General features: G+C 34.9%; 1 protein-coding gene across 1 annotated transcript; it reads left to right on the top strand.

The window, feature by feature from the left end:
• The first annotated feature begins 8,858 nt into the window (after nt 1-8,858).
• LOC112911729 (olfactory receptor 52N4) lies at nt 8,859-9,824 on the top strand. The gene has a single exon (XM_025988404.2). It carries the CDS (start codon nt 8,859-8,861, stop codon nt 9,822-9,824), a length of 966 nt encoding a protein of 321 aa, XP_025844189.2.
• The last annotated feature ends 3,303 nt before the right edge of the window (nt 9,825-13,127 follow it).

Here is a 13,127-nt window from a genome sequence, read left to right as displayed (position 1 = left end):
AAGTCTATAACTATGGGGTGATTCAAGAAAACAAGTGGTTAGAAAGGGTTCTGAAATTGATCTCGCACTTCACACAGATAAGAAGAACCCCAATCTGAGTGGGGAAGTGGTCACCATTAGTCCCTAGCACAGGGGTTGATGTGGGAAACAAAGACAAAAGAAATTCACCTAACAAAATCTCCTTACAGCTTGCAGCCCACTGATAGGTCCCTGAAACATTCAGAGCATGGCCTTACTCAAGGAACTCATGGCCACCTTCATGCCTTAATGCTTAAAAGTAACCTTATCTTGGCAGCAGCTGGCCCCTCAAGGTCCTGAGGACCTTGCTTCCAGATTCCTTGGAGACTTGTGCTATCCTTAATCCCCATTAACTAACAAAATATACAATCAGTCATTCTTCATAATCCCTGTATAGTTCATTCTGCCCACAGGTCCTGTCCCATGAGTAGGAAAGGGGTTAAGTTCTAGGCAGGAGAAGAGGAGGTCCCTGGCTTCCCTGACAAGGCTCTGAAACTATTCCTGGCAGGTGGAAACACTGACACAAAGTGGAACAAGAGATAAGGGGACAAACCAAGATAGCATAAGAATTTCAAGGCCACAAGCTTCCTAGTCAGTTCTCAATAAAGGACTGCCACTAAAAATCCTCAGCGGCAACCCATTCAGGATCTCCTTTCACTCTAGAGAGCTTTTTCCCTTTCCTTTCTGTTCTCACCTCACTTAATAAACTCACTTCATTTCACCTATTTGTGTCCATGAGATTCATTCTTCAACTCCATGAGATAAGAACCCTGCAATCCTGCAACAGTGATGGCCTACTTGTTGAAGAGTTTACCAATGGTGAAGTGGAAAAATGTCTCTGTGGAGGAATGTGCCCTTTCTAGTGCAATAATTTCAACATACTAAGGTCTTATCCCTGGTTTGGAAATCCTGGGATTGTGAAACATGGGATGTGGGTGTTTGGATGGATGCCCCTGAGGATTTGGCTCTGGAGTTCAAGGATATGCTTACCTAGTATGTTTGCCATTGTATGCTTACACCTGAACCCTCAGAGTTTGTTCTATCCCTTTATTGTAAGAGCTAATGCTACCTTAATGCAGGAAGTCAATGAAGAGGCCCCTCCTATACAAGGTTATTGTCATCGCCCTCTCCAGGTTGCTATGCTACTAAGGTTAAATCTCAATGCGATTACACTATGAATGAGTTACAAGAGAAAGACAGGTGTATTAACAGGGCCTGGGTGTTGGAATTTCAGGGTGCTCAGTCAGGAGGCCAGAACATGAGACAGAAGAATATAGGGAATAAATAAGAATTCATCAACTTGAGGAACTTTCTTTAGACACTCTATTGAGCACCATGGTAAGAATTCTGGGATATAAAACAAACACACTCACAAAATGTCTCTTTGAAGCCTAGAGAAAGAGTTGCCCTGGCAGCAGGTAGAGACAACAATGATAAGGTAAAGAAAGTGAGAATGCTGGAGTTGATATATTATGTAAATCCAGAAGCCATCAGAGAACTGTGTTCTATGGGAAAGCCTGAAAGATACATTTACCAAGGAATGTACCCATAAGAGCGGCACCAGTATCACTAAAATGTTGAGATATGATTGTCCTCTCCAAGAACAGATCTGAGGTAGGAGAAACAGTCAGAGTTCTGGATTAGTAGCTGTGGGGATGATGGAAGAATAAAGTAACAGGGAACAGGTAGGCACAAGCAACTGCCAGAAACCAGGAACTTGTGACTACTTGCACAGCCAGCAAGTTCAAAGGGGTGGCTAAAAAGACTTTATCTGTATAGAATTATAGAGATAGTTAACATAACATGGTGTCATTAGGGACAAACGGATGGGCAGCCAACAGGAGTGCTGCCTAATACCTATAGTCAGAAGAAAACAAGAATGGGGAAGCAGAGGGTGTGAGTAGTGGCTTCAAAAATGCCATGATTCGGGCAGTCCAGGTGGCTCAGCAGTTTAGTGCCTCCTTCAACCCAGGGCCTGATCCTGGAGACCCAGGATGGAGTTCCGTGTTGGGCTCCCTGCATGGAGCCTGCTTCTTCCTCTGCCTGTGTCTGTTTCTCTCTCTCTCTCTCTCTCCCTCTTTCTCTCTCTCTCTCTCCCTGTGTCTCTCATGAATAAATAAATAAAATCTTTTAAAAAAATGCCATGATTCCTTGCTCAGTTCCCAGATTTGAGTCAATTTTCATACTCAGAATCTTTTAACTGAAGAAGTGGCCAGGTCCCCAGGGGAGGAATGACTCTATGTGCAACAGTGTAACTAACATATCTACATATTTTCTAATATTTCTTTTGGTCCTTTCACAAAATGTATTTTACAGTCATTGACCTGGGTGACACTACCTGGGGAAGTGACAATGAGACAATCTCATCAAAATGACAATAACTACTGGAATGAAAGAAAAACAACCTAATACAGGATAGGAGTTTATTTTGAGAAATAGTCGGATAAAAACTGCTATGTAAGTTTCACATACATGTTCATTTATTATAGCCTTTTTTTTTTAGATTTTATTTATTTATTTGACACAAGAAAGAGAATGCAAGTAGGGGAAGCAACAGGCAGAGGGAGGGCGAGAAGCAGGCTCCCCACTGAGCAGGGAGCCTGATGTATCTTGAAGCTCCATCCCTCGACCCTGAGATCAAGATTACTCAGCCATTAGAAATGACAAATACCCACAACTTGCTTCAACGTGGATGGAACTGGAGGGTATTATGCTGAGTGAAATAAGTCAATCGGAGAAGGACAAACATTATATAGTTTCATTCATTTGGGGAATATAAATAATAGTGAGAGGGAATAAAAGGGAAGGGAGAAGAAATGTGTGGGAAATATCAGAAAGTGAGACAGAACATGAAGACTCCTAACTCTGAGAAACGAACTAGGGGTGGTGGAAGGGGAGGAGGGCGGGGGGTGGGGGTGAATGGGTGACGGGCACTGAGGGGGGCACTTGATGGGATGAGCACTGGGTGTTATCCTGTATGTTGGCAAATTGAACACCAATAAAAAATAAATTTATTATTAAAAAAAAAAAAAAAGACCTGCGCTGAAGGCAGACACTTAACCAAGTGAGCCATCCAGGCAGCCCTAATATAGCTTTTCTTTTAAAAGGATACTGAAGTATAAGATATGTTTAAATAAATTATATAGATCCACAATGACGTTTTATTCAATCTTATTAACCCCATTTTGGAATGATTATATAATATTAGATGAAAATATCAGTCTACATTATGACCATTTTTTGTTAGAATATATAATAAATGCATATTAATACATTTACAGTTATGCATTTTTAAAGTGAGGATAAAAACACACCAGATTCCTTCTAGGTTGTAGAACTATGACCGTTTTTGATATCCTTTAAAATACCTTTTTAATTTCCCAAATTATTCAAATGTACATTAGTATTAGTTTCATCTATTTTAAATAGATAAGAAATTAAATCAGTTATGTGTTTTTAATTATTGTTATCATCATGAATATTTTGGCTTTATATATTGATCTAAATTTTTCCTAACTTAATATATAGGTATAATAAGCCTAAACTTTTGATGACTTTCTTTTTTAGATGGCCATAATAGTCACCATTTTCCTCCCTTAAAAGTAAGCTTTTAAACCAGGGGCAATGCTTACATAATTCCTAGCATAGCTTGGAGACTAGAAAGTTTCCAATAAACAGTAATCACATGAAGAGATGAAACAATATATGAATAAAAGAAGAATTAGAAAATGAATCTGTGTGAAGTGTAGAAATTTTCTGCATAAGTGCTTTTGATCTATTTTTCCACAGGGAAGTGGGAAAAAATGAAATACAAAACTGTGATAACTATTAATTTCTAGTTTTAATTAAAAACAGCTTGTGAAAAAAAACAGCTTGTGTTCATTTTCATTCTCTACTTTCCTGCACATACATGCTAACACACAAGCATACACATATGAGATTATACACTTATTTATTTATCCATATTTGGGCACTAAGAATGGAAATTTCTTGCTCTTTTTCCTCATCCCATTGAGGTTATCATGATCCTCACACTAGCATGTGTTTTTCCAGGACTCTGTATGTTCCCTTGGGACATACAATGCACATTTTCTTTTAAAGTCTCAGTTCAATAGTACAGATATCAAGGAAGTTGGAGGTTGGCTCAACACATGCACATTTATTCTAGGATTATGATTTTCTTTGAATAAGACCCTAAATATCTGGACCAGACTGCATTCAGCTCACTATTTTGCTATCCAGGAACAAAGGTATTTAAGACATATAATAGAGAGGATAATGACAGGATTTTGTTTATCTTTTCTCCTTACAATTTTTTTTTTTTTTGTAGGCAGTAACAGAAAGTGGACAAGGGCTTTATATCAATTGCTTATTATTTTTCCAGAAATAAACCTGGCTTCATTCACATGATTAGAAGGCAAAAGTATTGTGTGGGATGGGTTGTTCTTATTAAAGGTGTATTTTTCCAAATATTGCACTAAAATTTAGCATAATGTTATTGTGATTATGATCATCTGTGTTATTTCTCTACCTAATTAGGAATCCTTATTCAATAGTGGTGGAAGTTAGGTATGAATCACTCCTATGACAAGGAAAACTGAGAGAACGGTTAGAAAATAGTTCTCTACAATTAGATCAATGACCAGATTACTCTTGCTTCTTACTTGTCTGCTCCCACTGGTCCTCCAAATCATAATGTAATTTTCCTTGATTATTTTCTAGAGAGACTGAGCTGTGACTTTGTTTCATTGACTTTGAGTATCAAAACAACAAAAAGGAAACTATCCTCATACAAAAAAATATATGTATATAAAGATTGAAAATGTTCTAAAGAAAAAACAAATTTTCTAAACAAAAGGGTAAAAAATGAGGATAGACAGCAGGTGACATCAAGATTATGTTTTATAAGCTTGGTGCTAGTCATGTGTTTAATATTACTATTCCAGTAACCCTGTCTACATGCCAGCATAATATAAATCAAATTTCCTTGCAGAAAAAATTGAATTTTGATGCATCAAAATTCTTTTAAATTTGTTTTGAAAAAGAAACTGCTTAAGTTTGTAGTTAATATTTAGATCTTTAACTTAGATCTTAGAAAGTGTTGCAAATATATTGAAGATAGGACCCAGATTATTGTGTAATCTTGAAGCCAGTTTTAGTAACTACAACTATACAGATTTTTTTTAAAAAATGAAATTGAGGAGTATAAAGAGAATGTTTATCTAGTATTTTTAAAAATACATCCTTCAAAATAAGTGCATTTGTAGACACAGAAAAATATTTTCAGTTTTTAATTTAGTGGTTGGTATTTATGTTTTTCTTAACTCCTCTACTTGCTTCTTATACATGGATGAAGTTAAAATGCAATAGAGCTAAGGAAACATACTTGGATACAAAAATATACTGTATTTTTCTCCAACCCAAGTAGTTCTTTCTTTGCAGAAATCAAGACACTGAACTAATACTGCCCACTCTTGCTATGGGACTCTAAGCCCAAATCTGCAGTATTGTATTGTGCACATGCTATTTACAATATAAATGTATAAGCAATGATGAACATCACATTCAGAGACACACTGTTCAATGTACTAAAATGGGACAGAAGGGAAAATAATAGTGATCCTATTGACTAGTTAATGCTAAGTTTTAATGTAATTAAAATGATTTTATGAATCTTTTTACTGCAACCATAATTGTGTGTGCATATATACATTTTTAAACGTATATTTCTCTTAAATATATATATATGTTTTATGTATATATATATATTATATATATATATATATATATATAAAACAAAACTCAGAACATATAATGCTAACTGTAGATATAAATTGTGAATATACCAAGTCTAAAGATAAAAGCTTATCGGGAATTTTGGTCTTCAAAAAGAAACATTTTCTTTATATTGTTAAGGTCATATTTTATTCTTTTACACAAAATGAAAATTAACACACTGCTTGGAATTCCAAAGCTAAAATTTTAAATTATAAATAACACCTTACTTTATTTTTATTTTTTTTATAAATTTATTTTTTATTGGTGTTCAATTTGCCAACATATAGAATAACACCCAGTGCTCAACACCTTACTTTAAATAGAAAATTGCAAGTCAGCTTAACAAGCTACCATATGATTTAAATGTGAATTTCAGAAGCCGTCCTTTTAAAACTTTCCCTTTGTACTAATAAAGTGAGAAAGTGAATTTAAGTGTTTTTATGGTTTGGATTGTAAAAAAAAAAAAAAACCTTATCAAACCTGGAAATAAAACAATTTGATGCAATTAAGTTTAATGACACATCATCAAGACTTTTCTTTCCCCAAAGTCATCTTGACCTAAGTGTTTTACTTTGAATTCTCTTTTTCTGATATTAGTATCTTCTCCACAATTCTTTGGTATCCTATTTACTTAAAAAATGTGTGTGTGTGTGTGTGTGTGTGTGTACACAGTTTTAAACTTTTGTGTATAGCTTTCATTCTATATACTCTTTTGTATTGCATATATAATTTTAAAAAGTTTTTTGAATTATGTTTAAATTAATGGGTAGTTTGCATAATCTGTATTTACTGACTAATTGATATATTTGTTCCACCTTTGTAATCTGACTTTTTCTTCCCATTTCTTTATGATTTCTTTGTTTTCCTAGTCTATCATAAGAATGTTTTATTTATTTATCTTCCCTAGTAGTCTTGAGGAAGATGTCTTGTATTTTTTTTCCTGTAGTAGTTTCTAGTATGCATTCCAAGTAATAATATTTAGATTATAGTTTACTAATTACAAAATTCATGTATAAAATGTTATTTATTTATTCATTAACTTATCCATTTATTTTTAAAATTTATTATCTTTCATGTACCAGATGGTTTGCTAGACACTGGGGATGTAACTATAAATACAAACTGCCCTTAATATCACCTAGGAAGGTGGTTAATGGAAACCAATGAGGTTGTTTGGGAAACTTGACCAGAGTTCCTTTCCTTTCAGGAAGAAGAAATCTTTCATAAATTATTTGTTTATGAAGCCCGCTAACTAAATGATTATTTACCATTCTAATCAGTTTCCATCTCCCCTTAATTCTTACTTTGCTTACTTTTGAGCAGAGATGATAATATCTCAAAGTTTTCCACATCTTTTTTCTGCCCTCTCTGCTGGGTGCTGGGGAATATTCCCACTGAGGAGCAGAAGGAGGATTCTGACTTTTTCACTGCTTAGTAAGTCTTCCAAACATCCCAGAGTTCACTCCTGACCCTCAGGATTCTTGTGAATTCTTTATTATTTACTCTCCATTACCAAGGAATTTCCTAGTATCTGATAACTACAAGATTCTTTATGATCTAGCCCTTGGTCACTGTTTCATACTTACTATTTATTCCCTTAAATAGTGATGAATTCTCATGGACTTAATTTATTTAATTTTTGTTTGTTTCCTTGTTTTTGTTTTTGATTTGATATATACACTTTTATATATTGACTTTTTCCTCTTGAATTCCTTTTACAAATGTATCACCCTTACACCTTATCTTACTTCTAGATGTTAATACAGAATTTCAGATTAATTAATTTTTCTCTTGGATGAGAAATGAATTTGATGCGTGGCTAGAAGTATTAAAATTTCATTTATATTGGCTAGTTTCATTACTAAAGTTATGAAAAAATGTAAAGCAAGTCAGAAAGAACAGATGGGTACAATCTACCAGTGATGGATTCAGCATCCTAAGCAACATTAGCTGTTCGTTAGGTATAACTAGAAGTTTATTCTGCATGTAAATTCAAAGCATTCCTATAAATGCATATAGCCAAGTATGGGACAAAAATGAGATGTCTTAAAAGTGAGAAGAGTGAATTAAAAATTTTATTGAATTGGGAGACTCCAAGTTCCATTGAGGATTAATATTTTAATATTTACAAATGCTGGGGATCCCTGGGTGGCTCAGCAGTTTGGCGCCTGCCTTTGGCCGGGGTCGCGATTCTGGAGTCCCTGGATGGAGTCCACGTCGGGCACCCGGCATGGGGTCTGCTTCTCCCTCTGCCTGTGTTTTTGCTTCTCTCTCTCTCTCTCTCTGTCTATCATAAATAAATAAATAAATAAATAAATAAATAAATAAATAAATAAATATTTAAGAAATATATTTACAAATGCTTCAAACAGTACCTTAGTAATAAAAAACAATTATTGACTAATTAACAGTATGAATAAAAAATAATCATATCTGTTGGTTCATTGGTGACGTAAACAGAGAATTCCTTTTAGATCACATCAATAGAGAAACACATATAGTTATAAATTGGTAAGTAGAGAATTCTTAAATAATCCCTAGAAGTCCTAACAGAGTTATACTTGATTTTAAAACTTTGACAATGGGAATCTTTATTTTTTAAAGATTTTATTTATTTATTTATTCATGAGAGACACACAGAGAGAGAGAGGTAAAGACACAGGCAGAGGGAGAAGCAGGCTCCATGTAGAGAGCTGGACGTGGGACTCGATCATGGGTCTCCAGGATCAGGCCCTGGGCTGAAGGTAGTGCTAAACCTCTGAGGCACCCGGGCTGCCTGACAATGGGAATCTTTAAAAAAAAAATGTAGGACCAGTGTCTGTGATGAGAACTTGGATTGTTTAACAAGAATTTGTTAGATGAACATATACCTTAATTAATAAACAACAAATAGAAAAAAAAACCCTACTCTGTAGACCTCAGAAAATTTGGCTGATCATTAAAATGCATCATGGAATTTTAAAATGTGGGTGTGAGAGGGAGACAGTATCCATAAATTATATTTTTCTTTTCTTTTTTTTTTATTCTAGGAAAACACACATGAATTTTAGGCCTAATTAATCATGATAATATTGAATAAAACAAACTGGACCCTGGTCTCATTCATTCTTAATGGAGTCCCAGGACTGGAAGATATACACATGTGGATTTCCGTCCCATTCTGCTCCATGTATATTGTGGCCATGGTAGGCAATTGTGGGCTGTTATACCTCATCTACTATGAGGATTCATTGCACAGACCTATGTATTTCTTTTTAGCCATGCTTTCTCTTACTGATATTGTCATGTGCTCTAGTACAATTCCTAAAGCTCTCTGTATCTTCTGGTTTCATCTCAAGGACATTGGCTTTAATGAATGTTTGCTCCAGATGTTCTTCATCCATACCTTCACAGGGATGGAGTCTGGAGTGCTTATGCTCATGGCTCTGGACCGCTATGTGGCCATCTGCTACCCTCTGCGTTACTCAACTATCCTCACCAATCCTGTCATTGCAAAGGTTGGGCTTGCTACTTTCCTGAGAGGGGTGTTGCTCATCATTCCCTTCACTTTCCTCACGAAGCGCCTGTCCTACTGCAGAGGCAATATAATTCCCCACACCTACTGTGACCACATGTCTGTAGCCAAATTGTCCTGTGGCAATGTCAAGGTCAATGCCATCTATGGTCTGATGGTTGCCCTCCTAATTGGTGGCTTTGACATCCTGTGCATCACAATCTCCTACACCATGATCCTCCGGGCAGTGGTCAGCCTCTCTTCAGCAGATGCTCGACAGAAGGCCTTCAGCACCTGCACTGCTCACATCTGTGCCATTGTTTTCTCCTACAGTCCAGCCTTCTTCTCTTTCTTTTCCCACCGCTTTGGGGGCCACACAATCCCCCCCTCTTGCCACATCATTGTGGCCAATGTTTATCTGCTCCTGCCTCCCACTATGAACCCTATTGTTTATGGTGTGAAAACCAAGCAGATACGAGACCGTGTCATAAGGATCCTTTCAGGGTCTAAGGACATCAAATCCCATGGCATATAGAAGAGACATAAAAAAAAGACAATTTCATGACAGAGTGGAGCTCCTATTTAGTCAGGAGCTAAAAAATATTTTGAGAAGTACTATTTTGATCATGGAGTTGGAGCATATTGATTGATGCATTTCTACATACATATCCTGAAAATCTTAAATGGACTGCCAAACAATCTTTCTATGAAATATTTTTCCTTCCCAGCTTTATGGGAAAGAATACATATCCTTGAACAAACACTAATTACCCCATTTTCATTAAAAAAAAAAAAACGAAAGTAGGTGTTCATGTTTCTAAACAAATTACAATTTCTATATTTAAAGCCAGTTGTTTTCTTCCCCTGGAAAATATATGGCATATACTTTTAATCACTACTAAAATATTTTTAATGACTCCTCCCTGAAAGAGAAACTATAAAGTATCCTATGCATGAAGTCATTAATGTAATGAATTTTAAGTCTCTGGGTGTCTGAGAGAATCTGGCTGAATAGGTCTCTCCTAGCAATGACACACACATTTTTCTACACACAGACTGATCTGCTATCCAGTTTTCTTCAAGAGGATCTTTGAAAGAACATAGTCTGGAGGTTGAGGTTGATAGATGTCTTAACAAATGTAACAAACAATATAATGTTTTGTAAGCAGCATGAGAAGGGGTCAAAATCAACTGCTTATCTTATCTGCAATTCTGCAATTGTGAACATAATAAATAAAACCAAATATTTCATTCTAATATTTAAGATTCTTTTAAATTAATGAACAAATGGAAGACTGAAGGAAATAGTACTTTTATATTAATGTTTCATGATCTAAGCCAATTTTGTAAGAAATATAGAATAAACTGAATAATTATTCTTATATCTCTCTGTCTAGCTTAAAAGAATACATGTTATTTTTGCCCAGTTTAGTTAACTATACCAATGAAATTGCATTTAATTATTTAATTAGTCCTTCTTTACAACCTCAAATTTTGGAATCTTACAGAATACGATATAAGATATAAGATATAACCACTTTCCACTTTTTACCCTGTTTCTCTACTTTACTCTGATATCAAAACTTCTAGAACAAGTGTTGTTTCAATTGTATTTTATACATACAGGGCAAGCAGAGACTGAAGAGAGAGGCAGACCACCCCAGATTGGTAGGTGGCAGTTTAAATAAGCAAGGGAACATACATACAAGACTTGTCTTGCACGATGAGTAGCTCTCTGCACCTGCTTGCTGGAATCTTAGGAGTTTATATGGAGGCCCTCCCTGTGTTCAGTCACATATACCATCCAGAATGGTCTCAGCAATATATAACTGTCCTAATTTTGTGTCCTTAAGGTAGCATCTAGTGTGGGAGAGGTAAGTGGAATGCACAGTCCAAGGACAGGGGAAAGCATAAGGAGCCTACAATTGCCTGGGTCCAGTGCTCAGGTCAACCTGGGATCATGACCTCTTGACAACCTCTTCAAAGAACAAATTAGCATTTTCTTTCCCTTTACTTTCTCAACCTGAAATCATTCTCCCCCTAATTGGTCAGATCCATCACCTGAAATTGATTTTTTCAATATCAGCAGTGGCTTCCATGTTAACAAATTAAATAGGCCTCTTTCTGGTCTCATCTAACTCTATCTCCTAGGAATATCAAATGCAATTCCGTATTCTTGATAACTTGAAACATTTGCACTATTTTACTTCAAAAGCACTTTACATTTTATGATTTTCATCACTCCTGTTTAATAGGAAGACACACAAATAGCCAACAGATATGAAAAGATGCTCAGCATCACTAATCATTAGAGAGACCCAAATCAAAACCACAATGAGATTTCACTTCTTATCTTGTTAGGATAGGAATTATAAGATCAACCAAAGAGTTGTAGGTGAGGTTGTAGAAAAATTAGAACCCATGTCTGGAAATGTCAGTGGAAATGAAAAATTTTACAGAAACTATGGAAAACAATATGGAGGTTCCTCAAGAAATTAAAAAATAGAATTACTGTATGATCTAAAATTCCACTTCTGAATGTTTAGCCAAAAGAATTGAAAAACAAGATCTCAATGACATATATGTATTCTTATGTTCATTGCAGCATTATTCACAATATCCAAGGTATTGAAGTAACCTAAAAGTCCACAGATAGATGAATAGGTAAAGAAATATAGTATATACATACAAAGGAATATTATTCAGACATAAAAGGAAACTGTCGTATGCTGCATCATGGATAACTCTTGAGGATATTATGCTTAGTGAAATAAATCAGTCACACAAGAATAAATATTTCTATGATTCCATTTAAATGAGGTATTTTAATATAGTTAAGCCCATAGAAGTAGAAAGTGTAATGGTAGTTATCTTTATTATAATAATATATATAATTATATATAAAAATATTAATTGCCAATAAAGAAATTTTTAAAAATCCAATTAAATGAAGGGACATACAATATTCATGGATGAAGAGATACCAGTTTTCCCCAAAGTGATACACAGTTGTGTTGCAATTCCTATAAAAATTTCAGCAAGACTTGTGTTGATATACACAAAATTATTCTAAAATTTACTTGAAATATCAAAGGAATAACAATAGCTAAAACAATTGAAAGTACATAATGAAATGAGGAAGGAGTCTTTGCAATTTCAAGACTTACATAGCTACAATATCAAGACTGTGGTATTGGTAGAGGATAGGTACTTCGATCAATGGAACAGAATACAGAACCTAGAAATAGACCCTCTCATATATGTCCAAACAGTTTTAGACACAAAAACAAAAAAAAATCAATAAAGAAAATGTAGCCTTTCAAAAAAGTTTGCTGGAAGAGTTGGACATCGATAGGCAAACAAATCAAAAAATACTATTGACCTAAATCAAGATTGGACATTGATTGTACCTACACACTAACTCAAAATAATGGATCATGGACTTAAATGTAAAAATTGAAGCTCTAAAACATTTTAAAAAGCAATGGGATAAATCTTTAATATCCAGGGCTAAGCAGAGTTCTTAGACTTGACATCAAAGCACAATGCAAAAAAAAAAGTGAAAAATTAAACCATATTAAAATTTTTAACAAACATTTTGCTCTGTGAAAGACCTTATTAAGAGGATGAAAAGACAAGCTACAGAACAGGAAAAATGTTTTTAAGATATTTTCCAACATACACACACACACGCACAGTTACACACAAACACACACTCATTCATGGTAAAAAAAAAAAAAAATCCAGTTAGAAAATAAGCAAAAAATATACATAGACATTTCACTGAAAAGGACATACAAATGGCAAACAGACACGTAGAAAAACTGAATTTTATTTC

This window comes from Vulpes vulpes, chromosome 11, assembly GCF_048418805.1.
Source record: "Vulpes vulpes isolate BD-2025 chromosome 11, VulVul3, whole genome shotgun sequence".
NCBI classification, from domain to species: Eukaryota; Metazoa; Chordata; class Mammalia; order Carnivora; family Canidae; genus Vulpes; species Vulpes vulpes.
The sequence above is the reverse complement of the archived record's forward strand: the minus strand, read 5'-3'. Positions and strand labels throughout refer to the sequence as shown.

Excerpts from the sequence above, each read along its gene's own strand:
- LOC112911729 (XM_025988404.2), top strand. The coding sequence starts at position 8,859 with ATGATAATATTGAATAAAACAAACTGGACCCTGGTCTCATTCATTCTT.